Consider the following 27,990-nt stretch of genomic DNA (forward strand, 5'->3'; position numbering starts at 1 on the left):
GTGTTGACTTTTATTTTACAGAAGAATTTTTTTCACAATTTAAGATTAGTTGGTATTATTTATGGTTTTGGTTGACATTTTCCATTTTTGTCTAGCTTAATTAGAATATGATTTTTAACGGTAAGAAATGAATTGGTATCGACCATTAATAGTATGTAATTGAATAATTTATAGCATGGTGAAATTTTCTGAAACTGTAGAGGAAAATCAAGGTAATTGACTAATCGAATATGGCTCATTAGATGTTTGATTAGTTTATTTTAGTTACCGTAAAATGTAATGCTAGTAGTGCCAAGTAGTCTGACCAAAATATCATTTTTTGTAAGTTATCGGAAAAAAGCTCCTTTTCCTTTTTTTTTTTTTTATGTAAACGAAAATATATTTATTTTTTGTGCAACACCTTCTCATAGCAAATGCGAACAAACCTTTATGGTACGAAAAAGAGTAGAAGGCTTAATCATTTAAACTGAACGAGTGAGCAAGTCTTCTCGCTTTTTGTGAAATTTGTAAGTCTACTTTTTTTCTTTAAAAGGTTTTTGAATTTACGAATTTGCAAATGATCAAACGGAAAAGAGTTCCACAAAGCTTTTTGTGAAACCGCCAAAGTTCTTTTGTACAAAAACTCAATGAAGAAAGCCAACAATATTCGAAAAAGAAAACGAAGAGAAAAAAACCTCTCTCGCTGCAAAGTTTTATATTCACAGAAGGAAAATGATTGACAGAAGTTAGCAAAGCGAATACTCGCAATCCAGCAAACGAGAGAGTATCTCATTGCAACTCGGTCTTTGTTCCGGTTCTGTCCAACAATCTGCGAACAGGAGAAAACACATCAGAAAAGGATATTCCATAAACATCCGATAAACATTCAGGAACAACACTTTGAGCAGTCACAAGACCTGCAATAAGCTTTCCCAGTGGTCCTTCAGGAATCTCAAGCCGAGCTCCCTCGTAAGCAATAGCATAAACAACCTGAGAAAAAAAAATGCAGAAACTTGTTATATATAGACACATCACACATGTCACTAAAGAGCCTTCTTCTTGTTCAGTTATGTTACCCGTTCAGGCGGTACTCCTTCCCAAGGTCTGGTTAAAGTGCAGAGTTCCCACATTATTACACCTAAGCTGAAGATATCACACTTTTCCGAGAAGGGCTCATTGCGGATAAGTTCAGGAGCCATCCACTCTGGAGTTCCTGCTGAGACTGTGTCTCTCATTGTTGTGCCTGTCATTATTCTCGAGAGCCCAAAATCACAGATCTTAACTGTCCATTTGTTGCTCAAAAGACAGTTTGCGCTCTTTATATCACGGTGTACTATCCCCATCCGGTGTATGCACATCAAGCCCCTAGCAACATTTTACAAGTTTAAACGCTGTTCGTTAATAAAAAATGATTACAAAATTTCCTCATCGAGACACAATTCCAGGTCCTATTTGGAAGTGTTATTGCCTTCTCGTCAAAATAATATTTTACAATATTATACCACATTATGTTGGAAAAAAGAATACAGGGTTTTGTATGGAAGATGAAATTACCTGCAAATGTCACGAAGCATCTTTAGCTTCCTCCGCCAGCTTAACCTCTTTTTTTGTCCACTCATGTGGAGCAAATAATACAAAGATCCCATTTCCATGTACTCAGTGATCAGTGATAATCGTGGAGGCTTTGTGCATGCTCCAAGGAACAGTATAACTACAAGAAGCCGAAGATGCATGCGTTAATGAAAACATATACTAAAATCTTACAGTGTCATAGAGATAGAAGAGTAGTGGAGTACCATTGGGATGTCTAAGTCGGCTGGTGTTTATTTGGACGCAGAAAAAGAAGGCAGGAAAGAAAGTCAGACAAGTCAAGACGATATTGCTAAATTTGAATAAACAGAGAGAAGCCTATAGACTTACCTAAGAATTGATATCTCATTGCAGAAGTCCTCCATGTTCTCAGCTGTAAGGTCTTGCTCAAGGAACACTTTGATCGCGACGTCTGTCCCGTTCCAGATCCCACGGAATACTTCTCCGAAAAATCCTGGATTTAAAAATCAACGAAAATGTTTTAGATGGGTTGCTAATACAAAAAAAAAATAAAAATAAGAAAGTATTTGATGACAACTACAAGGGTAAGGAGCGTGAAGGATAATTAAGAAATACTAGACGTTTTTCTTGAAGGAAATTCATGGCCAACAATTTTGCAAGAACGCATAAATCCAATTAAAAACATTGAGCTAAAGATCCTTACCAATTCCGACACGTGTCCCAACAGTCAACTCAGAGAAGTCTATGTTCCATTCTTCATATGGTAATAATGGCTTATTCTGGAACATGGGAGATCCCAGAACTTTATCCCAGATATGGCTTATATTACGATGTGACGATCCACTCTGTTCATATTGGCTTCGGTAGTTTTGGGGAGAAGATGGTAGTGAGATTGCCTTCTGCGGATCTAGTGGTTCCCTTGAAAGTGTCGACCTTCCACCAGAAACTTGGTCATGAGCATCAAGATGAAAACCAGAGACCTAGAAGCAGAAAAGTCTAGTTAAGCCACAAGTTTCATAAGTCGTAATTCAAAATGAGTGAACGTTTCCAAGAGCCATATTGTTAAGCATGTTGACAAACATCCACTTGAAATTGATTATTGTGCCTTGGTGAAACAGTACATTTGATTTCCTACACATCACAACAGAGCATCTTCTAGGATTTTTCTTCCATATCGTGAAATTCATAAAACTTCCCATTTCAACTTAGTCGATGAGAAAAGAGACACAGTATCCTGTTGCAGCCCAAGTTTCTTTGTTTCAATATTTTAACTTCTATGATTACAAGCTACCAGCATAGCCAAATTTCTCAAAATATTTCAATGATGTATATATTAATAAGCTTAACGTACATTTTTCTGGAGATGAGAGCTCTCGGTTCTGTCATTTGGAGAGTTAGGAGATGAACCATCATCCCCTTGCTCTTTTGAGAGGCGATTCTGCTTCAAGGCTTCATTCATCGCTCGTACTGCCCTGAAAAAGATTAACAGGTAACTTTAAAAAAAAAGTTGTCAATGAAATAACAAAAACACTGAAGCTCCGTGTTCCAAATAACTAATGGTCCATAAATCTTAAAGAGAGGTAACAATCATTGCAGTTGCTAAAAACTTTAGTTCCATATATGTAATGTTATATAATCACATGCTCGTACAGTGATATATATGTGATCCCAACTTAGAAAAAGAATGCCCTCTCTTTGCATTCTTTTAATATTTTCCATAAGAGAGTGTACCACTAATTTTGTCGGAACAAATACATGTATGAAATCACAACTGAGAAAAAATATAAGGTGAAACAGAATACAAGTACAACCTATCACTGGAAAATAAGGATATATTGAAACCAGAGAAGTTTGTTTATAAAGGCAACTATATATGTAACCCAGAATGCAGATAGTTAGAAAAACATCATACTAGCTTTGCCATGCACATGAAGAAGTTCAATGAGCCATAAACTAAATACCCACCTGACAATATCATCGCCAATCTCAGGAGTTATACTGATGCTTCTCCTCCTTATTCTCTTAGTTTCCAATTTCGCTCCTCCAACAGATTTGCAGCTGCACATGAAAACTGAATACATAAGCATTTGTTTAACAAAATTTAGGCACTAAACCAGACACCACAATTCACAAATACCATACCCTCTTGTGTATATATATTGCATATTTATAAAACTAAAAGCTCAAATCAAGTCTGCAAAAATCTCTCCAACATATCTAAGTTACAAAGGACAAAAACCATAATGAACCTTGATGTGGCAACATCATCGGTGAAATCTCGTGCCAAGTTCTTGTCGCCACTTAGCATGGACCTTGTACGGGCTCGGAAGGAAAGATGTTCGGGACTGCAGACGAGATATAAAAAAAGATCTAAGAAATTAGAGAAATGGAATTATGAATGAAAAATCGAATTACTTGGTTCAAAATGCATATAAATATACCATTTAACAGGGATGAGAGTACCTGGAACTAGCAGTCCGCTGATCAGCAATGACCTTTCTCCGGCTCTGCCGCCAAAACTCGTTAGCCATGTTTGACTCGCTCTGTGAGAAACTGGAGAATAAAAGATAATACTAATGACATACGGTCATCTATTCCATTCCTCGGTATAACAGAAGCTATATTCAAACCTGGGGTTGGTAGCACAAAAACATAATAAAAACAACTAGGCTTATCACCTTAATTTCCTCTCTAGCGCAGAGGCAGATCGTAAGAGCACATTCCTTGATGGTGGACCAGACGTATTTGGAGACCCATCCAGTTTCCTGTGCAACGAAAGGTTTTCATCTTTTTCTGCACTGTACAACAACAATCATTAGAAACTCTGCACACCAAAACACCGAGTATTGAACAGAAGGTGCAGTAAAATATGGTACACACTATACTTATAATTAGTGCATGTTCATGCAGTGAGATTTTACAATTTAAAACTTCAATATTTACTTACTTTTCAGGGTCATTTCTCTCTGGATAACCAAACATGGGACTGTTTGGCTCCAAAGGTGAATCACAAGAGTCATTCTCTGCAGAATCACTTTCCCCTGCCGCTGAGATATGACTCATAAAAATTGCCTTGGTTGATAGAGGAATAAGCTGGCCAGGAAATCGCATTAGATCAACCAGCATTTCCACAGAATTCAGCAGAACAGTGACAGAAATATGACTACATGAGTCCACACTCTCAGCAGCTCCATCACTTGGCAAACCCTGATCAAACAAATCAACCAAAATGTAAAGCATGTTTAAAGGTGGTATGAATATTTTTTCTCGAGAATAACATTAATCAACCCTAATCAATCACATGCAAAAGTGGAGTGATACTCAAGACCACTGATCGCATTTTTGTATGGTACTTAGCACTTACCACTACAAGCCTACTTTGAAGACCAACAGTATCCGCTAAAACTTTGAACAAGATTGCTCGAGGACGACAAGAACCATGCTTGATCTGTCCTAGCAGTTGAATACCACAGTTTTCAAATGATTGCGTAGTTTTTGCCGGACTCTGCAGAGTTGATTGCTTATAAACATCTGCTACCTGCCAGACAATTTCAACAAAGGTTTTCAGATAACTAAAGAGAGTTAAAAAGATTTATAAAATGCTTGCCTTACCGCATCTATAACAATTTGATGTTCTAATAAGGGATACGAGAGAAAAGGGCAAGCAAACAAAGATACATATTTCCTAATTTTACGCTTTTTTCCAAGCAAGCACAATTCACAAGTGGAATTAGAGAAAGATTAAGGGCAAGAACTAAATAGTTGGGGAAGTTTATCTTGAACCACAGCAGAAATATATGGGATAGTTTCACAATTTAGAAAAAAAAAAGAAGACGTTAAGGTCAATATGGATAGTCACAACTCTTCCTACCTCAATTTTATCCATTTATGATCACTATTATTGCATGCAACTTTAAAATGGAGAAAAATATGGTCATTTAGTGATTTCATACAGGAAACAAATTTTGAGCATGTAGATTATAAAAGATATGACGCAGAGATACTCTGACCATTTATACAAAGTATGTCAAATACTCTTACCAGTCCAGCAATTTTCTTAATAATAGTAGGTGGCTTTGAGTTCAATCCACTGACAAGTTTGGTAATCAACTGCTTTTGCCTGAAAAGCTTCTTATCTTTCTGAAAATCAACTAGAATCACATCAGCCTTAAGACCTTCCTCACCCAGAGCATGAAGATCTTCCAATGTAGGAATGCTATTAAATAGTTGCTTCAATCTATTATCCTGTAGAAAATTTAAATAAAAACATTGTCGAAGGAAGCAAAAAGAAGAAGACTATTGACACAGGTTAATAGAGTTCAAATGAATGTCACTAAAAAATCATTGAACAGAGCTAGTATCAAAATAAAAGTAGCTTACCGGGATCACAGAGTAGAAGCCATTTGGGATGGGCTCAGAAAGTGAACCAGTACTCCAGAGAATATTAGAGGCAGTAGTAGATGGCAGCCCATCTAGCCCAAGATTTCTGGGTGAGTCTTTAGTACTAGAGGTCTCTTCTTGTGATCCCAGATAAACAGAACCAAATCTCTCCACAAATTCTGAAGGCCACCAGGTTTGATTAGAAGGTCCTTGCTCTGATGGCCCAGCATCATCTCCCGTCTCTCCCATTGCCAACTTCCTTGATGTCTATAGTTATATCAGCCACTACTTATCCCATAAAAGGAACAGTAGATAAAAAAAGGGAAATCCTAGAGACCAAAATATTGAGAAGCAAACTTCATTTACCAGTAGCCCTGAAGCTGGAGGTCATTCGATCTGCGTTCACAGAAAGGAAAATGGTAAATAAAAACTTTGATAGTACTCGAAAAAATGGAAACAAAGAAGGCGGAGATTTTAATGGATTCATAGATACACATTAAAGAAACAAACTAGTTGCATTTAGTTTCTCACATGAAAACCTAACTAGTGCAATGCCAAATAGAGGAAATTCAAACTTTCTACATTTCAACGATGGCTGCATTAGTCACTACTAGAGTTTCGATGCTTTTGCATCCAAAAGACCAGCGTCTGTCTCAAATAATTAAAAGCTATTTCGGTCTCCTCAAATTCTACGGTATATGTTGTTCTAAAGGATCAAACTAAGCTTCCAAATTGACCACCAAATATCTCACTGGATGCATAAATTGATTCATTATCAGCTAAAAATAAAAAACAAGAAGCGGAAAGTAAGAGTTGAAGAGAATGAAATCATCAGCATTCCAATAAGAAGAATAGAATTCACTCTCATAATACAATCTCACTCTCAAGTCAACGAGAGAATCTCCTAAGGATCTTAATTGGATATAGCAAACCAACATAGATCCCATGAGAATCCTCGGGTACGAAATACCACAATTCTACATAAATTTACTCCCGAATAATAACAGTTCATAAGTTCGATCGTACCCAGAAACTCAGTTTCAACACGAAACCAATCCTAACGCAGAACCCACCAAACTTAAAACCGATACGAAAACAAAGACCATCTAGAAAAACCACCTAAGATCGATCCAATACACAGCACAAAGTGTCACAAACATAAACGAATCACAATTCCAGAGAGAGCATATATAAAAAATAAAAAGGAGAAAAGTTCGATAAGGGTTTTTGTAAAATCACCGTAATCAGATCCACGCATTCAATCTCCGATCGAACTTCCGATTGAAGAATATACGAAATCAAAGAACAAACTCGATCTCACAGCGGAGACAGATTCAGCAAAATCCCGATCAAAGACAACAAAAGAGCTATGCGTTTTCGCACACACATACCAAAAAAAAAAAAAAAAGAGAGAGTATATGTATGTATGTACGTAAATGAACTGGGAAATTGGGAATTTATACAGATTTGAGGGACCAAAAGAAAGAGAGTGATGGGGATTTTAGGAAAGTGATGAAGACGAGGGAAAGGAGATGAAGAAGAAGAGATACGACTGACCAAGTGACGATGGCTCAGTCACGTGCGTCTTGATGAGTCACGTGTCATAAAGTTGATGCACCTCTCTCTGATTGACAGCTGTCATCCCACGTCATCCCTCGTGAATCCCCACCGTCGCTTCTCTTTTTTTTTGTGATTGGTTGTGGTAATCTTATGCACTTTTTTACTTTCTTTTTTTTTAATAACTTAATGAAGAAATATTACTTACAAATATGTTTTTTTTTAGGTTTTTGACAACACTTATATTTTTATATATTTAAAAGTGTGATGGTCTTTAATTTTGACAACACGTTTTTTTTTTTAACTTTTTTTGTTAATAACTTAATACAGAGATTTATAAGAAGAAGAAAAATTACTTACATATGTTTTTTAGTTTTTTGACAACACATATTTTTATCTAGTTAAAAGTGATGGTCTTTAATTCCCTTAATTCAATGAATGGAGAGGACCTTGATTAATTAAACTACTAAAAGAAAAAACAAGAAGGATTTTGTTTATAAGTTGATAAATAATACTTTTATCAAATTCGGATTTTTAAATTGTTATCCTACTTTCTTTACTATCAGACCCGGCGCGTGACACAATCAAGTGAAGAAGTCATGGCTTAGGACATCAAATTAAAAAGGGCATATTTTTTTAGAAATTTTTTAAGATCTTTTATGCTAGAAGAAAGAATTACAAGCTTTTGAAAAAAAAAACAAATTTGTTGGGCTTTCCTTTCATTATATTTTTTGGGCTTTACACCTTTAAATTAATAAAATATTAATTGATATGTTGTTAATAAATTTTATTAGTAAACTGGCTTAAAATAAAATAAAACCCTAAACGTTTACAAAATTTTTTCCCAATGATTTAATTCATATTTTTTTATGTGCGTTTGGCTGCTTGCAAACTTGTTAAAATATGTGAACTTTGCTTTTATTTGATTTAGTATGGTTTTTATATTATTTTTATTTAATTTGTAATGTTAGGAAAAAAAATTTTACAAAAGAATGATTTTTTTTTGTGGCGTATGGTATTTAGATATACCGAACTGGCCCTTCATACTATTATGATTTCTTATTAACAAAAAAAATGAAATTACTTTTGAAAACAAATAAGAAATGACATCATATGTAAAAAGAAAAATGATCCTACCAATCCCATATATCGAAAAAGAAATAGAGGGTTAAAATGTGAGGAACAGAACCTGTTATTTAAAAATCTAATGACGTACTGATGAAGACTATTTGTGGTGCAATTAATGGCAAAGTTAGTAATAATAAATTTAGAGAAAATTAATTAAAAGTGGATCACGTCAAGGTCAATAAGATTTGGAGGAAAGTTTCAAAAAATAAAGAAATTGCACGTGGAACATTATCATCGAATCTAATTCCTTTTCTTTCTTTTCATTTTTTCCCGGTTATAATGTTTTTTTGTTTGGCCAAAGTTAATATTCTTCGAATAATTCTGATAGCCAACTAATTTAAAAAAAAAAATCAATATTGATGTGTAATTTAAACAAGCAACCCGTTGATCCAATTAACCTTTTTTAATTGTTTTGGGACCAAAATACAACTATTTTGTTTTTTGAATAACCGCGGGTTTCCCAAAGGCTTCCTAGGCCCAAGGACTAATCCCACGAGGCTGGCAATTCCCCTATGTAAACCTGTCAGTGGCCGTGCCTCGAACCTTGGTGGCGGAAGTCACAGTTGTGACCCCTTTACCACTAGGCCACAAGGCCCGGTTAAAACACAACTATTTACCAAACCTAACATATTTTTAAAGCTATTTCTCAATATTAACATTTTAGTTTAATTATAGACATAAAGGTTTTTGATGATTAAAATAGTTAAATAGATTGTGATTTTTATTGGGATAAAATTTTCTCAAACACTATATTACTATTTATTAAGGAAATATATTTTTCAAACGTTAGAATTTTTTTAAAATTATTGAAATAATAAGGATTAACATTTGTCGACAAGGAAAAAAAAAGAAACACAATCTATAATTTTATCTCTGGTAATGATTATTTTTGGTAATTAATGAGGAAATTATAAGCCGAAAATGAGAAACCGAAGTGCTCGTGTCCTCGTCATTTTGCCACCGACACCTTGACTTTCTATTAAATATCACTCAGCTCCTATCATTTTTAAAATGTCAAAATGCCAAAATAAATAATTGTAGACTGTTATGAAAAGAAACAGTTTCGGGTATTTCATTAGATCAATTTAAATGAAAAGAGTGACACTTCTTCTTTCGCCGTATATCATTCAGATTTACTTCACTTCATGCAGACATTTTCAGAACCAGAAGAAACTTCTTCAGAAGACAATACCAGTTACAACGACCGTTTAAGAACACTGATAGAGAAAAGATCACTAACTAAATCATCAACCAAATCAGAAACAATCTCTCCTTCCATGTCTATGCCTTCCTCAAACATCTCTCTTTCATAACCAATCCATCTCCCTTCCAAACAGCTCATGTCATGATCCACAAGCTCGTCGATCATCATCTCTCTCATCTTCTTCAACCCTTTTACTTCCCTGTTCACTTCTTCAGCCAACAAATCTCTATGTTCCAACAAAATCCCACCTGACATCATCATCCCTTTGCAGCTTCCAATTAACATCCTTTCAAATTTCACCGCTAAGCACTGATTCACACAGTCGAAAAGCGCCTTTCTCTCTGTCTTCATTGACATCGCAGCTCCTCTAGAGCGTTCCATTTCGTCAAAGAGGCTCGAGGGTAGTAATGATTCATTAGTGGTTGTCCCTGAGGCAAAGTCTTGAAACATGAGCTGCCCAGAGTTGAGGATCTCGGTTATGTACTCGAGCTCCCAATCGAGTGTTGCTGATTCTGTTTCATCTAAGGTGTGCTGGGACTCGTTTGATGAAACCCAAGTGAGCTCTTGATCTGATGAACTCTGTTTCATGCCTGAAAAAACCAACAACATTAAGCTTATTTAGCTGCAAATCAAACCTATTCCCTACTAAGACTATTTGGTGTGAATTCAAAACCTGGTCCAAAAAAAGGAAGAAAATCCAGACACAAATTCACCATACCATATTCTCTGTCATGTCTGCAATCTGAGATACTCTTGCTGCAGGAGAGTGCAAAATCATCGGCTTCTGTAAGCGTGGTGATGCTGCTAACTTCTTGTTCTTCTCCCTGCATCGTCTTCTTCTTCTTTAAGGAAAAAAGACAACATTTTCTCAGAGACTGGTAAGCTGGATAAGCATTAGATATAATAGAATAGTGAAGCTGCAGTTTATCGAAACTAACCTGGACTTTCTGGTTGTTATAGAATGAAGTGCAGTCAGAAACAGATTCACTCTCTGTTAAAACTCTATCAAGACTGCTTTGAGTCAATTCGCTATATTTGGAAGGCGATGAAATCATCCCATTCGCTCTATCCTTTGAAAGGGAACTCAAAGACTCTTCTTGGATCAAGCTAGAGCTAGATGATTCAATCTTTGAGGTCAATTCCCTGAGCTTCTGCTCCAAAAGTGCATTTAAAGAATCACCACCTATCACATTGAACCTTATAGCAGATTCTGCATCTTGTTTGGTTCCTTGTGGATGAGATGATAAACCTTTGATCGAAGATGAGAAAGTGAAAGATATCACATCCATGTCCCTTTTCTTATCATCCTTACTCGTACTCGAGTCGCCATCAATGGAAATGTTACATTTTATCGACTTTTCACCCCTTTTGATCCTCTTATCTTCATAAATTCCCGATTCTTGCACTCCATTCCGCGGTTTTTTGTTTCGAGGAAGGTTCTTTTTGCGGGATAAAGGTAAAGAAGTCGGTTTTTCTGCTGATGTCATAGTAAATCCCGGGCTTTTTGATATAGATCCACTTTCCACAAGATTCTTATTTACTACTTTGTTTATTACTCTCCTGGATTGCTGATTGTCTCTGCAGTTCTGCTTCTGGTGGTTCTGCTTAAGCACATTCTTTCCGGTGCTCGAGGAAGATCCTTTGATACTGTTTTGGCTTTTAACCGCCCTATTCTTAGCTTCCATTTTCTCCTTTTGTCCCGAAGACATCCTCTTGTTGCCACTTGAGGACGTTGTTAAGCTGTCTTGCTTCTGATTACTGCTGGCTTTTGCTTGCGCAGAGAAAGAAGGTGGCTTCACTTCACTTTTCAACCCACCACAACTGCTTTTCCCCAATACTGTAGTTTTCTTCTCGTTTTGATCTCCTCTTAAGTACCTACTGTTGCGAGTATCATTAGAGAGTTGAGGAAGAACTGAAGTTGACGCTTTCTGCGCAGCTTCTAGTTTCTCTTTCAAATCTCGAATCCTCAATGGAACTGGCGAAGAAGAATCAGACGATGACACCACCCTTGTTCTTGCAATCATCCGTGGACTTTGCTCAATCATTCTTGAAGCAGCTTCCATTACATAAGCAGGGTTCCTAGATGGAACAAATCCAGGATTCCTTATTGGAGACAAGAGCTTATTGTGAGTGACAGAGATCGGTTTAGCTGATCTTGGGGGTAAAGTTTCGGTTTGAAATCGCTCAATCATCCTCTTACGCGGCCCTTTACTGGTTCTTGAATCCAAATGATCCCAAGAAACACCATCGAAGTCACTCTGACGATCAACATTAGCATCCCAAGTGTTTGCTTGGCGCGAGGATCTTAGAAAGTATGGATCCAGATCAGGATTAACCCGTTGTTCCAAAACATTTGGTAGTGGTAAACCCTCTAAACCCATGAGCCTCGCTACCACACTTGCTCTAACCACATTTCCATCATCACTGGTTACAGATGAAGCACAACAGCTCGAGTCACTTCTCGGGTTGTAAGTTGGGTTCTTTACACTCTGATCGACCTCAAACTGTTTAAAACAACAGATCACAGCAAAGAACACAAAAAGTTCATGTCATTCACTAAACTAACACAACACAAAACATTGCATCAAACAAGGAAAATGATGTTGAGGAGAAAAGCCTTACAACAGAATGCCGCGTAATAGAGGGGTTTTGAACATTCTCTTTTGCTTGCTTAGATTCTTCTGTTTTAAAAGAAGAAACTTTGGATTATTGAACAAACATTTGTATCTATAGTCTAGACTCTATAGAAAACAAAAGAAAGAAGACATACCAGAGAGTTGGGAGATATTGGAAGAGAAAAGCTTCTTCCTGGATTTTCCATGCCAATCAAAGAGATTTAGAAACGCTCCTCTTGGTCTTTTTCTCTCAACAACGTCCATCTTAATTTACCTATGGATCAAAACAATTGAATCGATTTCATTTCATTAAATTTTGTCATTTTATTATAATGAATGATATAGAAAATCTGATTGATATAGCGGAAGATTAAAGTGAATTAGATGAGGAATGAAAATTGTTTACCTCTCAGTTTCTCAGGATGTCAAAGATCTCATTTCTTACTTATGGATCCATCCATTAAGTGTAAATTTCAGAAACCCTTGTGGAAGATTTACCAAATTCACCAAAATGAGAACCAAATTGGATTGAGCCAAATCGAAAAAATTGTGGCGTTGGGAGATCTAGCCCTAAAATCGACCAAAAGCTCTCCACTTTATCTCTCTCAGCTCACAATCGCACTGAAGAAGGTTACAAAAAAAGAAAACACAAAATGAGATTTATCAAATCAGACGAACAAAACAAAGAGAAGATTTTGGGGGGTTTTGCGAAATGGGTAAGATCAGGAAAGCTCAAAACAGATTTGAGATTGGGGGTTCTTGGCATTTGAGATTAGGGATTTGGGTAGTGAGCTAAAAGAAGTGTAGAAGCAGCAAGGGACGTTTTAAAAAAAATGAGATAAGCGGAATTTGAATTGAAATGACGACGACAGAGAGAGCCGTTGCAAAGATAGAGAGAGAGAGAGAGAGAGAGAGACAAAGACAAAGAGAGTTTTGAATTTAGGAAACTGAAAGCTCCCTCCTTTGAGCAATTAAAAGTGTTTCTTTTTTCTATACATAAAAGGAAAATCTTTTTTTTTTCAACAACTATTTTGGCTTTTGTTTATATAGCATGATCTCATCTACATATATATATAGCTTGATGATGTTTATATTTGGTATCCAATGCAGATGGAAATTGCTAGTATATGACTATAAAATAAATGTTTCAGTTGAGTTTGCAGTTTCAAACATAAGAGAATTTGAATTTGTTAGGGGACAAAAAAACATAATTTAAAAAAGGTCATAACGATTCAATTTTCAGGTGTAGAAAAATAAAGGCAAAGGCTTTATTGTAAACAGTGCAGTCACTGTATATTAATAATATTTCATTTTGATTATAAAAAATTATTTCGTTGCGCATTAACACAATTCATATGGGGTCCTTCTCACAAGGGCTCCACTTTCGTAATAGTTTTGAATATTTGTAATATGCTGCACTCTATAATTCGAATCACTTAAAAAGTTCAAACTTTTTTTTGGACTTTTGAGCTTATAAAACCAGAGTAAAAAAAAAAAGAAAGAATAAATGAGTAGAGGAAGTTGTTGTGGTTTGAGTTGCTTCCAAGTAGCGAAACCAAAGAGAGTAGCGACTAAAGAGAACGATGTCTGAACAATTCGATAAAAGCCATAGGAGCTTCACACGCATGGAGACTTGAATCTCACAACGCAGAGCCGATAGTAAAACGAAGCTTATGTTCCTTCCCTACAGTGTTTATAAACATGAGTGCTCTTTTCATATCAAACGAAACATATACTACCAAACTTTTAATCAGTAGTTAGCTGTTACAAACGATATATTTTAATAATTTTAATGATCAAATAATCATCTTAGTATTAATTATGTTTAACAGAGAGTGAAAGGTTGACTCATGTAAACATTAGGATATTGTTTCTTATTTTTGAATTCGGAAAATCATAATTTTGAATCAATATTTATGTTTTAATATAGTAATTTTTAGTTAATAAAAAAAATAGTGGATATTTTAAATTTTTAGTTGGTAAAAAAGAAAAAATATTTGATATAGAAGATGTTAAAAAAACCTTCGAAGTCAAAGATACACTTGAAGAAAGTCCAGCCCATATTTATAAGAAAATTATTACGGGCCATAATAAAGTTAGGCCCATTAATACCCAGGAAAAATATATCAGCGATAAATCCTTCTTTTATCTCCCTCCTCCTTAAACCCTAATCTCTATCTCTCTCTCTCTCTCTTCCCCCAAGTCTCTCAATGACCACCGCAGTTTCGCCGCCGCCGCAGGAGCAGACGGAGCAGCAACTTGTTCCCGCTTCGCAGACTTCAAGAGTGAGTCCCTATACGGTGGGTAGCGCCCTCAATGGTCTTACCAAGTGGAGAAGCGAGAAATCAAAGACAGAGAAGCCTCAACTTCTAGAGCAAGACGAGCTCGTCTACCTAATCGCTTCTCTGAAGAAGATTCCACAGACAAGCCGTACGAATGCTTACCGTATCCCTTTACCTCATCCTCTTATCAACCCGACGGAAGATTCGCCGGAGCTTTGTCTCATCATCGACGACAGACCTAAAAGTGGTCTCACCAAAGCTGATGTGATGAAGAAGATCAAATCTGAGAATATTCCGATCACTAAGGTTATTAAGCTTTCGAAGCTGAAGACTGATTACAAGGCGTTCGAAGCGAAGAGGAAACTCTGCGACTCTTACGACATGTTTTTCGCTGATCGGAGGATCATTCCTCTGCTTCCGAGGGTGATTGGGAAGAAGTTCTTTACGAGCAAGAAGATTCCGGTGGCGATTGATTTGAAGCACAAGAACTGGAAACAGCAGATAGAGAAAGCTTGTGGATCTGCTATGTTCTTCATTAGGACTGGGACGTGTAGTGTCATTAAGGTTGGGAAATTGTCTATGGAACTTAACGAAATTATTGAGAATGTGATGGCGACATTGAATGGAGTAGTTGAGTTATTGCCTAATAAGTGGAAATACGTTAGGTCTTTGCATTTGAAGTTGTCTGAGAGTTTAGCATTGCCTATATATCAGTCTGTACCTGATTTGAAGCTCAAAATCGATGCTTTTGCAACCGGAAAGAGTGTTGTTAAGGAGGAGAAGGAAGGTGAAGTTGAAGCTGCTGATGGTGGAGAGAAGAGTGTTACAGGGAAGGGAAAGAAGAAGAAAGGTAGGATTCATGAGGTTAGATATATGGATAGTAATGTAGCTGAGGTGCTTGATGAGGATGAGATTGGTGGTGATGAGGATAATAATGTGATTGTTGAGTCTGAGGAAAAGGAGGAGAAGAAGATGAAGAAGAGGAAGGAGGAGGTAAGTGAGGTTGCAGAGAGTGTGAAGCCGATGAAGAAAGCTGCCAAAGGGAAGTTGAAACCCGATGTTGAGAAGGGGATGATGAAATCAGATGTTGTGAAGAGTAAGGATGGGTTAAAGGCGAAAAAGACCACAAAGATTGCAAAGGACGAGTCTGGAGGTGGATTGAAGCCGAAGAGGAAGAAGAGTGTGCTTAGAAAATGAGGCAAAGGAAGATCTTGAGTGTTTGCTTTTTTAAATTGAGTAAGATTTATGTTTTATTTTCTATCGTAGTTCTTATTACATTTTTGAGCCCTTTCATATCGTGTACTACTACTATGAAACATCGAACTGGTGAATGTGGTTTGATGCTTTTGTGGAGGAAACATACTGCTATGCACCTTTTAATGTTTTTCTTTTTAAACAAAGACTATTTATTAATTTGTTGCAATAGCCAATAAGCATTGATCGAGAGTTATGATGGTACTTGTATGGTCTTAATCTTCATCTCTTAGTAAAATGGCTCACCAACGGTTAACACTTTAAATAATCTAGAAGGTCTCGTAGCTCTCATGGCGAACACTTCATTCATAAGAAGAATGCAAAGTTGCGATGGTATAGACAAGAAATGAAATAAGGAAAGTCAAAAGATTAATGGAAACAAAATTTATGATAACTAAATTAACACTGTTTATGAGCAATTGTTTATGCAGCTAGCTGCATATAAAAATAGGAAAAAAAATATTATAATATTAAACTAGTGAAGTAATCATAAAGTTGTATGTAGTAAACATTATCATACAACGACATAGGCTGAAACTTAATGTGGTCACAATTATGTAAGAACCTCGACCATTATGCAGCCAGCCTCTCCAATTATTCTCCTGATGATAAGCTCCTTTCTCTTTCTGCTCTTTTCTTATATGCTTAAACCTCTTTTGTAATTCTCATTTTCTAATCACTGGACCTCTGTACGGAACTCTCCATATCACAAAGTTATCTGGAGGTTGATACTCTTCGAGCCATGTCACATTTGAGATCACTTCTCCATTCATCACTTCAATCTCACCTGGTTTCACATATGATGTCATTAACATTGCCATAGTAAAAAAAATGATAGTCAGAAACCAAATCTGTTTAGCAATACACATAATGAGCATGTTCCATGAGATTATGAGACCTTTTATCTAATCAAGAAGCTAGTGGTTTAAACCATGATTCCTCAACAAAGTGTTATGAAAGTTGTAACATTCAGATATATAGTAGCATTTCTATGAAGTTATAAAGTGGTATCTTCGTGAAGTTTGTGATGTTTTACCAGGTAAGTCTAGCATTGGGGATTTTCGGAAGTAGTTGCAGTGTCTGCCATGAGTAGAAGAGTATGGAGGAGATAAGATGTCGAAGATTGCACAATGAGTAATGGCTTTGAAACAATGAATGTTGCCACCGGTTGTTGGATATAGAGTGGTTGCTGGGCAAGGGGCAGTCATATCAGTATCCTTGACTAGCTTCGCGGGTCTTGCTATGAGTAAAAGGGAACAACAGATTACTCATTATTCATATAGCACGGAAGTTATACTGGGGCAGTTTACAAGTCACTTTTACCTTGTAATGGATCGTCTAGCTCTGATTGGTCAGGCTCAGCCCAATCATACGACTTCACGTGCATAGAACCATAAACAAGCTTGCTTAGCACTGTCATGCCTGGATGATTATGAAGTGGTATGACAGACCCAGGTGGCATGCAGAAAATTCCAATCTGACAAAATAATGATCAAAGCATAATAAGCAGACAAGAAAAGCAAGAATTTTGCATTTCAGAACTTTGTTTAACTGCAGTAAACATGTGAAGCGTGCTGCTCATGGCTTAGAGCAATGAGCATACCAGGAACCAAAAAGATTAGTGATGATGAGAAATCTGGTTTCAACATGAGAAATCTAGCTTAGGTGGTTGTACTAAACATTATCAGCTTAACATAAATTTTTATGCCTATCCACCTAATCTTAAGATTTCATAGCCAATTTTTGACTATATCGATGAAGGCATACTCAAACTTTTAAAGGTCTACAGGCGATACCAATCCTGAAAGAAATTTGCTCACCGAGAAGCTGTCACACTCATGTAACTGAAGGTATTTTATTGCTGGCAGAGAATTATGGTTTCCATTACGCTCATTCCCGGGACCAGGCCAGTTACGCACCAACTGAGCTTCCTGTTCAAGACCAACATCAGACGGCTTGATTTTTTCTGAAAAAAATACTATCATGTATTAGACCCGATAAACAACAGTTGTCGAAGTGCGATACCCAATATAGCACTGCAATTCAGACATCACGAGTAACACAGTGTGCCTAAAGAACATTATGGAGCAAGAAAGATTGCAGAAAGAGAAGGGAAGAAAAGTTGCAAGAAAGTGGATCAATAATGTAGTCCTACCCAACACATTGCGAACCTTGTCTAAGGCCTCCTCAGACACAGGACCATTAGGTGAGAGAGATGACTTGCAAGTATTGAAAAGCCTCTGAATAAAATATGGCATGATACAAAAAGAAGACAGCTCCAAGTTCTTGAGCTCCTAACTTTGAGCAAAACGGCTTTGAGTTATCAACTGGTATCTGCTTCGACTTTAAGGACCAGCGATCACCTTCTTCAGTGATTCTCAAGCACTGCCCTGAAAGAAGAGAAAAGAAAACAACTTTAACTTCATATAGAGCTCCAGAATCTAAACAAACACATCTGAAAACAAATATTACAAATCCAGGAGCTCTGAGCTCTGACAAAGTAGTGTTTTTGATGAACTCTAACAAGTGAATGATTAATCTTTTCTTACATAATGAATTCAAAATCACTGCATCTACCTGATTGAGCTCACTCACATGAAGAAAAAGTATTGCCAGGAATAGAATTTAGGTCAGTGATTTTGCAAAACTGAATCATATATCGAATCGAATTGAATTGAACCAAATTCATTGAAGAATATTACAACCAGAAGAAACAAAAACACGATTAGAAAACATACTAGAACAATAGAAATGACGATTTCGAGTTGTTGCAGCAAGTAGAAGAAGATGAGCAGCTAAACTAGAAGCAGGAGTGATATAGAGAAGAGAAGTTGCTCGTTATGGATTGAGAGAAGGAATGAGAGAGACCTTTCGAGCAGAAGAGTGAAAATCCGAAGAACGGCGACGACGAAAGGTATCGGAGGAAAACGATGATGGAAATGGTTGTTAGTCGGAGGAATCAGAAGTTGATCTTCTTCTTTTTCTTTTGCTTTGTGAGTCGTTTAAAAACGCAAGTCTCACTCTCTCTCCCCTTACCTTTCAAAATAGTCAATTTCAACCCCTTTGCTTTTCCAGTTCGAATCAATTCCACTTTTTTTTTTTTTTGTCAACAGCTATATTAAATTGGCTCAAATGAGCAAATGTCGTGGTAAATTGTTTACATAGGTAATAAGTTGCGGCTGGATACGAACATTACGTGCCAGTTTATCCGCTTTCATATTCGCATTTCGAGAAACTAAAGATAATGAGAATACGTCGAACTCTTCCTTGTCGCTCTGAATCGCCTCTAAGTATGTTGCGAACGCTGGCCACTCTTGCGGGGAAGACACCATCTTCACCAGGTCTGAGCAGTCTGTAAAAAAAGCTACTTCTCTCTTGTCTTGGCCGATCATACATCTCATCGCCCAAATTAATGCTTCGACCTCTGTGTGAAGTGAGGTTAAGCTTCTTCGAAGATTAGCAGCTCCCATGTCTTGCGTTCCATCATTCGGGTTAGAACAAAACCAACCTACTCCGGAGAATCGATCACTCTCCTTCCAAGACCCATCTACATAACACTGAAACCCATTTCCAACCTGCCTTTGCTCGTCAATCATGGAATGTGAGTGTGTATTCCCCACTACCGAGTCTACAACTTCATCCGGTATTTCCACCTGAGCTAACTGCCAAGCTTGCTCTTCATTCTCTGCTAACCGCAAAATCTCTTCTGGACTTTGATCTACATTATTATAAATTTTATCATTTCGTGCTTTCCATAAATACCAAATTATCCATGGAAACGTAGCTTTATAAACATCCGATGATATTCGCCAAAATAAATAATCCATGTTTGCATATAGTGAACCTGAGGGAAAAACGGCGGGGGGCATTGGAATCTGTGATAAAGCCCAAGTTTGGCGTGCAGGCGGACATTCAAAAAGAACATGGTTAATTGTCTCTTCAGTATCCCCACATCTGTCACAACCTACATCGCAATTAACCCCACGCTTTCGGAGGTTTGATGTAACCGAAACACATCCATTTAAAGCCTGCCACATAAAATGCCTCAATTTAGGAGGACACTTTATCTTCCACGTAAATGCTTTTAGTGGTGTAATATCTGGTCCGAAACAACAGATAGAAGAATCATTTGGATTATTAAGACGGGCTATATGATACCCTGATTTAACAGTATATTTACCAGATTTTGTGAAATGCCATCCCAAAACATCTGGGTTTGACAACTTCCCCAGGGGTATAGCATTAATCAATTGAACATCTTCCGGATCCACAATAGCGTTTAAACTATCCATATTCCAGGAGTTTGTCCTTGTATCGATAAGATTTTTAACTTGGAGTAAAGGTTCCGAAATTGAACCATTACTTTTTGCTGGTTTCGGAAATTGAGCTGGAATCCATGGGTCTTTCCATACTGAGATGGAGTCACCAGAGCCAACTCTTTTAATTCCACTTAGGACGAGAACAAACTACAACTCTCTTTTTTTTTTTTTTTTTGTGCCAACTTACAAGTACAAATTGATGCACTGTCGTACCAAGTTATTAGAATGATTTTTAAAAAATTAATGGGATTTTTGTATATGGAAAAATACAAGATTAACGAGTTTATTTAAAACTATAAACTTCTTTGTCTAAAAAAAACAAACATCAAAGATTTTGTTATGATGTCTATTAGATTATGACTTAATAATATCTGTAATAGATTTTTTTTCTAATATGTATGAGATTTTCAATATTGATTTCCAAATAGCAAAAAAATACATTAAAAATTTATTTAAAATCATAATTAAATTAAATTAAATATTAATTTGACTTTAAAATTTAATAACTCAAAATTACAACTGATTGCCACAAGGTTATAATTTTATTTTAAGCGATTGCAAATACATAGCCAGTTGAAGATTTAAAAAAATAAAAATGGACAAACATTAGGTGACTTTTGGTATTTAACTATTTATGGTCATTCATCTATTAGCGGACTTCAAAACTTTGAAAAGCCCAACATTCGTTCTGACTCTTCAATAACATTTGGTCCATCTAAAAACATAGTCAAAATTCCAAAGACCAAAAGGCCTTTCTCGGCCTATATGATCTAATTTGGACGAAAATGATCGTTCGACAAAGTCAGTCTGCCTCCGTGGCAAGATATTTTTTGGCTGAGAAGTTAAAAATAATATTTCCCTGGGCCCTTCAATCTTAACTAATTTACTAAAATACTCCTTATGAAAAAATCAAAAATATATAAATCGCAAAAACGATCACGGATTGGGTCTATTTTATCTTCTTCTCTCTCTCATTTCTTGTTATTATCCAGGAACGAAGAAAACCTAGAAAGCGATTGAAGAAACAAAACTCTAAAGAGAAGCCATGGCAGGAATTGGACCGATTACTCAGGATTGGGAACCAGTTGTGATCCGTAAGAAAGCTCCTAACTCTGCCGCTAAGCGCGACGAGAAGACTGTCAACGCCGCTCGTCGAAGCGGCGCCGATATTGAGACCGTTCGCAAATGTTTGTTTTCTTTTTTCTCGATCTCCGTCTCTCTGATCTACCTTCGTATCTTAACTTGTGTGAGAAGATTTCCTCTGGTTTAGGCTAGATTTGGACACTGAATCTATATGATTTTTATTACGCTGTGGTAGTTCCCATGTTTAGGGTTATTTGCCTTCGCCGTTACTGGATTATTGTGGTGTCTTGAAAGAGATCTGTGTTAGGGTTTTCGCTTGTCGTGATTCGAATTTCGTTTGCTGCAGTAACAACTCGCCTGATTTTGCTTATTGATTCTTGTTAGTATCAGATTGATGTTCCTGCTTTTACATTTGAATATGCCTTCTATCTTCTTTTTTTCTCTTTTCGTGAAATTTCTTTTGTTCTTATGAATTTTTCTACTGTGGTAATCATCTAACGAGATTTTTTTGTTTTTGTTTCTGCTGGGTGTAGTCAATGCTGGATCGAACAAGGCTGCATCAAGCGGCACCTCCTTGAACACAAAGAAGCTAGATGATGACACTGAGAACTTATCTCGTGAGTTATTCAATCTCTTTCTCAAGGGGGTATTAATCTGATTTATATATTGATAAAGTAATGGTAGTATCTATCTCGATATCCTTGGATACAGTCATTCTTGTGGGTGAACTAGATTCTCAGTCCAATAAAGGCAGTTCTTAGGGTCTGTTTTCTTGGGTTATTAATGTTTTCTTCAGTTTGAATTGTATTAGTGAGTGGAAGTCTTTATTTGTTGATGGGTTATTGAGATGCCACGAGCTGAAGCTATATGTATTGTTTATCCGCAAATCACAGTGTTTTCCATATGTGTGTTAGATTTGATTAGTAATGTTGGTTATCTTTTAACACCTTGTTTGTGTACGGTTTTGAAATCAGATGATCGTGTGCCCACTGAGTTGAAGAAAGCCATCATGCAAGCCAGAGGGGAGAAGAAGCTGACTCAGTCCCAACTTGCCCAAGTACTTTCTCTTTTCTTTGTATCTTTCTCTTTCTTTTTTGCTGCCTTTGGTTAGTAATTGAATTCATGATGGTGATATTGTATGTTTTTGATTCTGTAGCTGATCAATGAGAAGCCACAAGTGATCCAAGAATACGAGTCAGGTAAAGCAATTCCGAATCAACAGATCCTCTCTAAGCTAGAGAGGGCACTTGGTGCTAAACTCCGTGGAAAGAAGTAGAAGTGCAGAACAAAGCTCTTGAAGGTAAAAACAAAAGCTAATCGCAGTTTCTCTTCAGTCCAGATGCTCTACCATATCCTAGAAACTATATCTATGTATGGTTTGGTTTGGTTTGGTTTAATGGCATAGTAGTTTGTCACGAGGAATCTTTCGTGATGTAAGAAAAACAATGTTGTTTGGAACCTTTTGTCATTATAAATAATCTCTTCTCTTTCTCTTCGTCATGTCTCGTAAACTTTATCTACCACGAATATATGTTCTTAAAGAAATTTTAGATTGGAATTGATCAATTGCCAATAAATGAGTTGATCAAGTGATCTCTTTAGTCTCTGTATATGTATTGATTCAAACAGAAATCATAGTAGAAAACTGTCAAGAGAAATAGTAGCAGCCAAATAAACCTTCTAACATAATATTTTTTTGGGCTGGATAATATCTAATTTTGGGCCTTGATAGTTTTACGCACGTTATCAATAGGCTCTTAATTTTAGCTCTTAGAAATATTTTAGTATTAAATGTGTAAAAGTTATAGTTAAGAGATTGTATTTTTGTTTTAAGATTTTTGTGTCTCCAATGGTAGGTTCTTAACATGTGGTTTTTAGAAGAAAAAAATATAAATATAAAAATAAAATTTTTAATTTTAGAAAACTTAATAATTGTTGTAAATTAAAAAATTTAAAACATATATGAGATACAATTTATAACATACATATACATGACATAAAACACAATACTTTTAAATTTGATTTCCGGAAATTTTTGGAGAAATTTTGGATTAAGTATCATATTTTGAATATAAATATTTGATCTTCTACTATCATATTTCGAATATAAAGAACAAGAGTTGGATTTAGTAGAAAAGATTTGAATTTTGTGGTAAAAAAGAACAAGAGTTTAGAGTAAATTACTTGGATTAAGTAGAAAATATTTGAATTGGATAAAAAACAAGAGACACTACTTTGAATATAAAGAACAAGAGTCTGGTTTAGAGTTTAATATCTTTGACGTTTATACCGATGGTGCATTCTTTGGAAAAAAACATACGAGAGTTTCATTATATAAACTCAGACATCATCTTCTACACTTGCAAACTAAGACATTATAAAATTAGAGGCGAATCCATACCAAGAACCATAACATATGCAGCTTTAAGAAGCCAACAAAAATTCAACATTTGCAACCTGTTCTTCCTCAGTGTCTTTGGCTGGACTCTTGTTCGCCTCCTCGAACAAGTCATGGTCCCATTTCTTCTCATTCCTTGTCCAGCTTCCGCTAAACCCACTTCGCCCATTGCCGTTGAATTTGTCTCTATCAGCTCGATAACTCTGTCTGCTTCCCGCGCCTCTTTCATCATCTCTGTTCCACACTCTGTCTCTTCCCATTGCTGGTCTCTCATGTCTTTCTGAATGCATATTGCTCCTCCAGTTTCTCTCGTTCTGTCTGCGATAGTTTAGATTTGTGTCTTTTAGCCAGTAAAAATAACATTCCAGCAGACCAAAAACTTCCAAGACATCCTATGACCACACATCTACTAGGACAATAACAGAAAGAACGTTATCAGATGGAAAACAATAATGAAAGGTTTTGGAACCAGAGAATGTGGTCTAGAACGAGGCACTTGAGATAGATTGGAAGCTTGTTTGGTGATGTTCAGAGTGCTTCTTTTCACTGTCTTTTCTCGAACCATGAGCATCAGGTTCCAATGGCGCAGCATCTCTCAAGGACTGACGTGGTTTCTTCTCTGCATCAGTACCATCTCTAACTAAAATTGAAGCAAAGTAAAGAGACAATTCGAATTTGAGCTCCAATTCCAAAGAGAACATGTAAGGTAACACCAAAACAGTCCTTTAGTGTGAAACGAAGCGTGTTTGCAACAAAACAGATGATGAAACTGACATAATAGGATCAATTTGACAAAGATGAAGTCTATCGGAATTCTGAAAAGACCAATGGGATTCACTAAAAAATCTGGTCTCATCATCTCTTTAGTTATATCGCATCAAAGTTTCAAGCTATGATACAAAAGAACAGAGCTTCAAGCTATATCCACAACACAACTCCAAAATCTTAAGAAATCTAAAACATTTGTATATATAACTAAAAAGCAGAAGAAGAGGATTTGATTACACAAACTCACATTCTTCAATGAAGACAGACAATCCAAAATCAGTAGCTTTAAGCATAGCATTCTCATCAGTGCTAGCGAGCAAGAAATTCTCAGGCTTAAGATCACGATGAATCACTCCCATGAAATGACAAATCTGAACAACATCCAAAGTAGGTGAAGGACCCATCTCTCATCCTCTCAAACAAATCGATAGCCTTTTCATACTTCCCTGTCCGTGAATACGCATGTAAGATCGCGTGTAAGCACGAACATCGAGCATATAGTCTTGTAGAGGAATTTTGTCGAGCAACTTAGCTGCAACAGAGTATTGAGATTCTCTACCTAAAATCCTAACTAAGATTTCGATAACTTGATGATCTAGCTTCAAAGCTCCATAATTCGAAGACAAAACTAACCATTCAAAAAAAAACAGCTCTTTCCCAATGCCCAGAATCATCTAGTCCCTTGACCAAACTAACCAAATCAGTTCTAAGCAATTCAGATTTCACGGAATCGAAAAAACTGCTTAATCTAGGCAAAGGCTGTTCAACAATGGAATTAACCAAGACAACTTCTTTCTTACACAGTAGTTTCAAAGACCCATCTCTCTCGTTCCCAATTTCACACCCAGAACATTGGTGAAGAAACGCATAAAAGAGAGAGAGGAGAGGAAGAGAGAGACAAGGTGCAAAGTGCCACGTGGACAGCTCTTAACTCTAAAAATGTCTCTTAACTAAGGAACGTTCCTTAGTTTTATACACTATTTTCAATTTAATTTAATTCAATTTTCAACTTAAGAACTATCTAAGAAACCACCGTTAATCATGCTCTAAGTTGTACAAAATGAAACTAAAGGGACAAATTAGCAAAGTTGGCTGCAAGTCTGCAACTACTCCCCGCGCCACAAAACAAAAACAGTACAGTGAGTCAGTGAAGCTGACATTCACACACACACACACACTCACACAAAATCAAAAACAAATTTTCACGAAACCCGATGCTTTAAAATTATTCCTCTACTGTTTCAATTCCATCTCCTCTTCCTCTTGTGTGGCAATTTCTAGGGTTTTCACATTTTCCTTTTTTTTCCCATTTCTGGAAACTGGTAAAAGAAGGCTTCTTTTTACCTTTGGGGGAGAAACAAAAATGGAGACAGACGAAGCATACCAAAAGAAAGAACGTGCTGCACTAGTAGCCATTGTTGTTCTTGCTTGTCTTGCTTTATCTTCTCTGTTCGTCGCTTTTAGCTACTACTGCTATATTCGTAACAAAGTTTCTAAGCGTCACAGAATTAGCAAGAGTAAGCTCAACAATTTACACTTGTTCTTATCTTTACCTGCATTTCTTGTTCTCACGCTCTCTGCTTTCGCCTGATACTAAAATTGGTTCTAATTAAGGAATGTTTGGTAAATGATTTTTCAATTAGGGTTCGATTTATATTCTGGGTAATTGTTTTTAGGGTTTGATTGCGAGGAGAAAGGCGATTGTCAAAAAGTACAAGATGTTACTGACAATGGGTTGCAAATTTTCACCTTTAAGCAATTGCATTCAGCAACTGGTGGATTTAGCAAGTCTAATGTGGTTGGGCATGGTGGGTTTGGGTTAGTTTATCGCGGTGTGCTTAATGATGGAAGAAAAGTTGCTATTAAGTTCATGGATCATGCAGGAAAGCAAGGGGAAGAAGAATTCAAGATGGAGGTTTGATTATTTTTAGCTTAGTAATTGATCTTTATTTTTCAATCTTAAGGACATATTGTTGTTTGCAGAGTTTTGATTACTTGATTGATCAATTTTTGTATCTGGTGACAGGTTGAGTTACTGAGTCGTCTGCGTTCACCTTACTTGTTGGCACTTCTTGGTTATTGCTCAGACAATAGTCATAAGCTGCTTGTGTATGAGTTCATGGCAAATGGCGGTCTGCAAGAACACCTGTATCGTACCAACAGTAAGTCTGTTTTCCAGTAATGTTAGAAGCTGCGGCGTGTTAGAGGTTGTTCTCTAGAATTGAATGGAGTAGACTCCAAATTTTACTCTTTCTTTCTATGCATATCCTTTGGGTGATAGCAATTTGAACATTAATCCTAGATAGTGTATTTTAATTACCAATTGGTGAACTTGTTGTGTATTTCATAGAGGCTTATATTTTTTTTTTGCATTTAGGGTCTGGTTCTGTCCCAGTGAGATTAGATTGGGAAACTCGGATGAGGATAGCTGTGGAAGCTGCAAAAGGTTTGGAATATCTCCATGAACAAGTATCACCCCCAGTGATTCATAGAGACTTTAAGAGCAGCAATATTCTGCTGGACAGAAACTTCAATGCCAAAGTTTCAGATTTCGGATTGGCTAAAGTCGGATCAGATAAAGCTGGAGGACACGTTTCTACCCGTGTATTAAGCACACAAGGATATGTAGCTCCTGAGTATGTTTTTCACTCAATCATCTCTTTATTCTTCCTTTCATCAGTTAACTTTGATGGGTTGGCTACTAATACCAATATTTTCAATATCTTCTGTCAGGTACGCTTTAACCGGTCACTTGACAACAAAATCGGATGTTTATAGCTACGGTGTTGTCCTGTTAGAGTTACTAACCGGTAGAGTTCCAGTAGATATGAAGAGAGCTTCAGGAGAAGGTGTACTTGTCTCTTGGGTATGCTTTCCTTTCACAAACTTCTCATGTCATTTCTTCTCGTCTTTGCTCTAATAATTTAACTTTTCCTATCTCCAGGCTTTGCCTCAATTGGCTGATAGAGAGAAAGTGGTAGACATAATGGATCCAACACTCGAAGGACAATACTCAACAAAAGAAGTTGTTCAAGTTGCAGCAATAGCAGCAATGTGTGTTCAAGCAGAAGCTGACTACAGACCCTTAATGGCAGATGTGGTGCAGTCACTGGTTCCACTGGTGAGAAACCGTAGGTCAGCTTCAAAGCTTAGTGGCTGCTCTAGTAGCTTTAGCTTGGCTCGGTCTCCTAACTCGCCGGGTAAAGCAAGCATAGGCTCTCAGTAAATCAATCAGAGAAGACAAACTGTGAGGTTTTTAATAAGTACTACGGGATTTACTAAAACAGACTATAATGTAACACCTTTGAGTTTTGAGTGATCAAACATGGAGATTAAGGGCTTGATTGGTTCTCCCGCTAGCACCCTCCTAGCGGTTACTAGCGGTCGGTTGCGGTTGTTAGCGGTTGGTACCAATCATAGAAACCGCTCCGTACCGCTTCGAACCGCTCGAAATCGCTAAATTTCAAAAGCT

At 36.7% G+C, this 27,990-nt stretch overlaps 7 protein-coding genes across 19 annotated transcripts; 3 read left to right on the plus strand and 4 right to left on the minus strand.

Annotated features, from left to right (window-relative positions):
* Positions 1-516: 516 nt before the first annotated feature.
* On the minus strand, positions 517-7,578 carry LOC9314299 (serine/threonine-protein kinase EDR1). 4 transcript variants are annotated; one of them, XM_021024832.1, is made up of 18 exons: positions 7,150-7,578; positions 6,277-6,306; positions 5,911-6,165; positions 5,572-5,775; positions 4,895-5,068; positions 4,478-4,737; positions 4,209-4,328; positions 3,994-4,083; positions 3,780-3,875; positions 3,496-3,588; positions 2,882-3,002; positions 2,234-2,510; positions 1,900-2,023; positions 1,776-1,795; positions 1,534-1,690; positions 1,056-1,344; positions 897-969; positions 517-808 (listed from the first exon to the last, which is right to left on the minus strand). In XM_021024832.1, the coding sequence occupies exons 3-18, from the start codon at positions 6,157-6,159 to the stop codon at positions 726-728; spliced, it is 2,430 nt and encodes an 809-aa protein (XP_020880491.1). In that variant the 5' UTR covers positions 6,160-6,165; positions 6,277-6,306; positions 7,150-7,578; the 3' UTR covers positions 517-725. The 4 variants fall into 4 exon arrangements, with proteins under 4 accessions (XP_020880491.1, XP_020880490.1, XP_020880489.1 ...); XM_021024831.1 differs by having other exon boundaries at positions 5,911-6,169; XM_021024830.1 differs by having other exon boundaries at positions 5,911-6,177; positions 6,248-6,306.
* Positions 7,579-9,615: 2,037 nt separating this feature from the next.
* Positions 9,616-13,366, minus strand: LOC9314300. 4 transcript variants are annotated; one of them, XM_021024828.1, is made up of 6 exons: positions 12,821-13,366; positions 12,570-12,688; positions 12,422-12,477; positions 10,738-12,303; positions 10,518-10,641; positions 9,616-10,389 (listed from the first exon to the last, which is right to left on the minus strand). In XM_021024828.1, the coding sequence occupies exons 2-6, from the start codon at positions 12,676-12,678 to the stop codon at positions 9,791-9,793; spliced, it is 2,454 nt and encodes an 817-aa protein (XP_020880487.1). In that variant the 5' UTR covers positions 12,679-12,688; positions 12,821-13,366; the 3' UTR covers positions 9,616-9,790. The 4 variants fall into 4 exon arrangements, with proteins under 4 accessions (XP_020880487.1, XP_020880488.1, XP_020880486.1 ...); XM_021024829.1 differs by having other exon boundaries at positions 10,518-10,635; positions 12,422-12,480; positions 12,821-13,365; XM_021024827.1 differs by having other exon boundaries at positions 10,518-10,638; positions 12,422-12,480; positions 12,821-13,365.
* Positions 13,367-14,574: 1,208 nt separating this feature from the next.
* LOC9314301 (ribosomal L1 domain-containing protein 1) lies at positions 14,575-16,109 on the plus strand. The gene has a single exon (XM_002876426.2). The coding sequence runs from the start codon at positions 14,625-14,627 to the stop codon at positions 15,891-15,893; it is 1,269 nt and encodes a 422-aa protein (XP_002876472.1). The 5' UTR covers positions 14,575-14,624; the 3' UTR covers positions 15,894-16,109.
* Positions 16,110-16,319: 210 nt separating this feature from the next.
* On the minus strand, positions 16,320-18,972 carry LOC9312541 (plant cysteine oxidase 5). Of its 5 annotated transcripts, none has more exons than XM_021024941.1 (6): positions 18,819-18,972; positions 18,106-18,340; positions 17,771-17,916; positions 17,274-17,427; positions 16,987-17,190; positions 16,320-16,737 (listed from the first exon to the last, which is right to left on the minus strand). In XM_021024941.1, exons 2-6 carry the CDS (start codon positions 18,206-18,208, stop codon positions 16,616-16,618), a joined length of 729 nt encoding a protein of 242 aa, XP_020880600.1. In that variant the 5' UTR covers positions 18,209-18,340; positions 18,819-18,972; the 3' UTR covers positions 16,320-16,615. The 5 variants fall into 5 exon arrangements, with proteins under 5 accessions (XP_020880600.1, XP_020880603.1, XP_020880604.1 ...); XM_021024944.1 differs by having other exon boundaries at positions 16,326-16,737; positions 17,771-17,881; positions 18,122-18,340; positions 18,819-18,970; XM_021024945.1 differs by having other exon boundaries at positions 16,326-16,737; positions 17,771-17,881; positions 18,689-18,967.
* Positions 18,973-21,195: 2,223 nt separating this feature from the next.
* On the plus strand, positions 21,196-22,847 carry LOC9314302 (multiprotein-bridging factor 1b). Its single transcript, XM_002876427.2, has 4 exons — positions 21,196-21,456; positions 21,886-21,969; positions 22,327-22,409; positions 22,509-22,847. Exons 1-4 carry the CDS (start codon positions 21,315-21,317, stop codon positions 22,626-22,628), a joined length of 429 nt encoding a protein of 142 aa, XP_002876473.1. The 5' UTR covers positions 21,196-21,314; the 3' UTR covers positions 22,629-22,847.
* Positions 22,848-23,609: 762 nt separating this feature from the next.
* LOC9312542 (serine/threonine-protein kinase cek1) lies at positions 23,610-25,448 on the minus strand. Of its 3 annotated transcripts, none has more exons than XR_002331796.1 (3): positions 24,766-25,448; positions 24,220-24,386; positions 23,610-24,068 (listed from the first exon to the last, which is right to left on the minus strand). XR_002331796.1 is itself a non-coding variant. In XM_021024953.1 (2 exons), the coding sequence occupies exons 1-2, from the start codon at positions 24,920-24,922 to the stop codon at positions 23,728-23,730; spliced, it is 498 nt and encodes a 165-aa protein (XP_020880612.1). In that variant the 5' UTR covers positions 24,923-25,441; the 3' UTR covers positions 23,610-23,727. The 3 variants fall into 3 exon arrangements, 1 of the variants encoding a protein (XP_020880612.1); XR_002331795.1 differs by having other exon boundaries at positions 24,220-24,390; XM_021024953.1 differs by lacking the exon at positions 24,220-24,386 and having other exon boundaries at positions 24,766-25,441.
* Positions 25,449-25,639: 191 nt separating this feature from the next.
* On the plus strand, positions 25,640-27,862 carry LOC9314303 (probable serine/threonine-protein kinase PBL7). The gene is made up of 6 exons (XM_021024903.1): positions 25,640-26,035; positions 26,195-26,433; positions 26,545-26,680; positions 26,896-27,154; positions 27,252-27,384; positions 27,463-27,862. The coding sequence occupies exons 1-6, from the start codon at positions 25,882-25,884 to the stop codon at positions 27,742-27,744; spliced, it is 1,203 nt and encodes a 400-aa protein (XP_020880562.1). The 5' UTR covers positions 25,640-25,881; the 3' UTR covers positions 27,745-27,862.
* The last annotated feature ends 128 nt before the right edge of the window (positions 27,863-27,990 follow it).

Source organism: Arabidopsis lyrata (assembly GCF_000004255.2).
Source record: "Arabidopsis lyrata subsp. lyrata unplaced genomic scaffold ARALYscaffold_5, whole genome shotgun sequence".
Taxonomy (NCBI): domain Eukaryota; kingdom Viridiplantae; phylum Streptophyta; class Magnoliopsida; order Brassicales; family Brassicaceae; genus Arabidopsis; species Arabidopsis lyrata.

Coding starts and splice junctions, on each gene's coding strand:
- LOC9314299 (XM_021024832.1), bottom strand. CDS start 6,159: ATGGGAGAGACGGGAGATGATGCTGGGCCATCAGAGCAAGGACCTTCT. Junction 4,329..4,477: donor GAGAGAAATGACCCTGAAAA/GTAAGTAAATAT, acceptor GTTGTTGTACAG/TGCAGAAAAAGATGAAAACC. Junction 2,511..2,881: donor GCTCTCATCTCCAGAAAAAT/GTACGTTAAGCT, acceptor TTCTGCTTCTAG/GTCTCTGGTTTTCATCTTGA.
- LOC9314300 (XM_002878186.2), bottom strand. CDS start 12,678: ATGGACGTTGTTGAGAGAAAAAGACCAAGAGGAGCGTTTCTAAATCTC. Junction 12,481..12,569: donor CAATATCTCCCAACTCTCTG/GTATGTCTTCTT, acceptor CTTTTAAAACAG/AAGAATCTAAGCAAGCAAAA. Junction 10,642..10,737: donor ATAACAACCAGAAAGTCCAG/GTTAGTTTCGAT, acceptor TTTTCCTTAAAG/AAGAAGAAGACGATGCAGGG.
- LOC9314301 (XM_002876426.2), top strand. CDS start 14,625: ATGACCACCGCAGTTTCGCCGCCGCCGCAGGAGCAGACGGAGCAGCAA.
- LOC9312541 (XM_021024941.1), bottom strand. CDS start 18,208: ATGCCATATTTTATTCAGAGGCTTTTCAATACTTGCAAGTCATCTCTC. Junction 17,917..18,105: donor CAAGGTTCGCAATGTGTTGG/GTAGGACTACAT, acceptor TATTTTTTTCAG/AAAAAATCAAGCCGTCTGAT. Junction 16,738..16,986: donor CCCAATGCTAGACTTACCTG/GTAAAACATCAC, acceptor ATGTGAAACCAG/GTGAGATTGAAGTGATGAAT.
- LOC9314302 (XM_002876427.2), top strand. CDS start 21,315: ATGGCAGGAATTGGACCGATTACTCAGGATTGGGAACCAGTTGTGATC. Junction 21,970..22,326: donor TGACACTGAGAACTTATCTC/GTGAGTTATTCA, acceptor TTTTGAAATCAG/ATGATCGTGTGCCCACTGAG. Junction 22,410..22,508: donor CTCAGTCCCAACTTGCCCAA/GTACTTTCTCTT, acceptor TTGATTCTGTAG/CTGATCAATGAGAAGCCACA.
- LOC9312542 (XM_021024953.1), bottom strand. CDS start 24,922: ATGGGTCCTTCACCTACTTTGGATGTTGTTCAGATTTGTCATTTCATG. Junction 24,069..24,765: donor GTCTGTCTTCATTGAAGAAT/GTGAGTTTGTGT, acceptor AAACTATCGCAG/ACAGAACGAGAGAAACTGGA.
- LOC9314303 (XM_021024903.1), top strand. CDS start 25,882: ATGGAGACAGACGAAGCATACCAAAAGAAAGAACGTGCTGCACTAGTA. Junction 26,681..26,895: donor ACACCTGTATCGTACCAACA/GTAAGTCTGTTT, acceptor TTTTGCATTTAG/GGTCTGGTTCTGTCCCAGTG. Junction 27,385..27,462: donor AAGGTGTACTTGTCTCTTGG/GTATGCTTTCCT, acceptor TCCTATCTCCAG/GCTTTGCCTCAATTGGCTGA.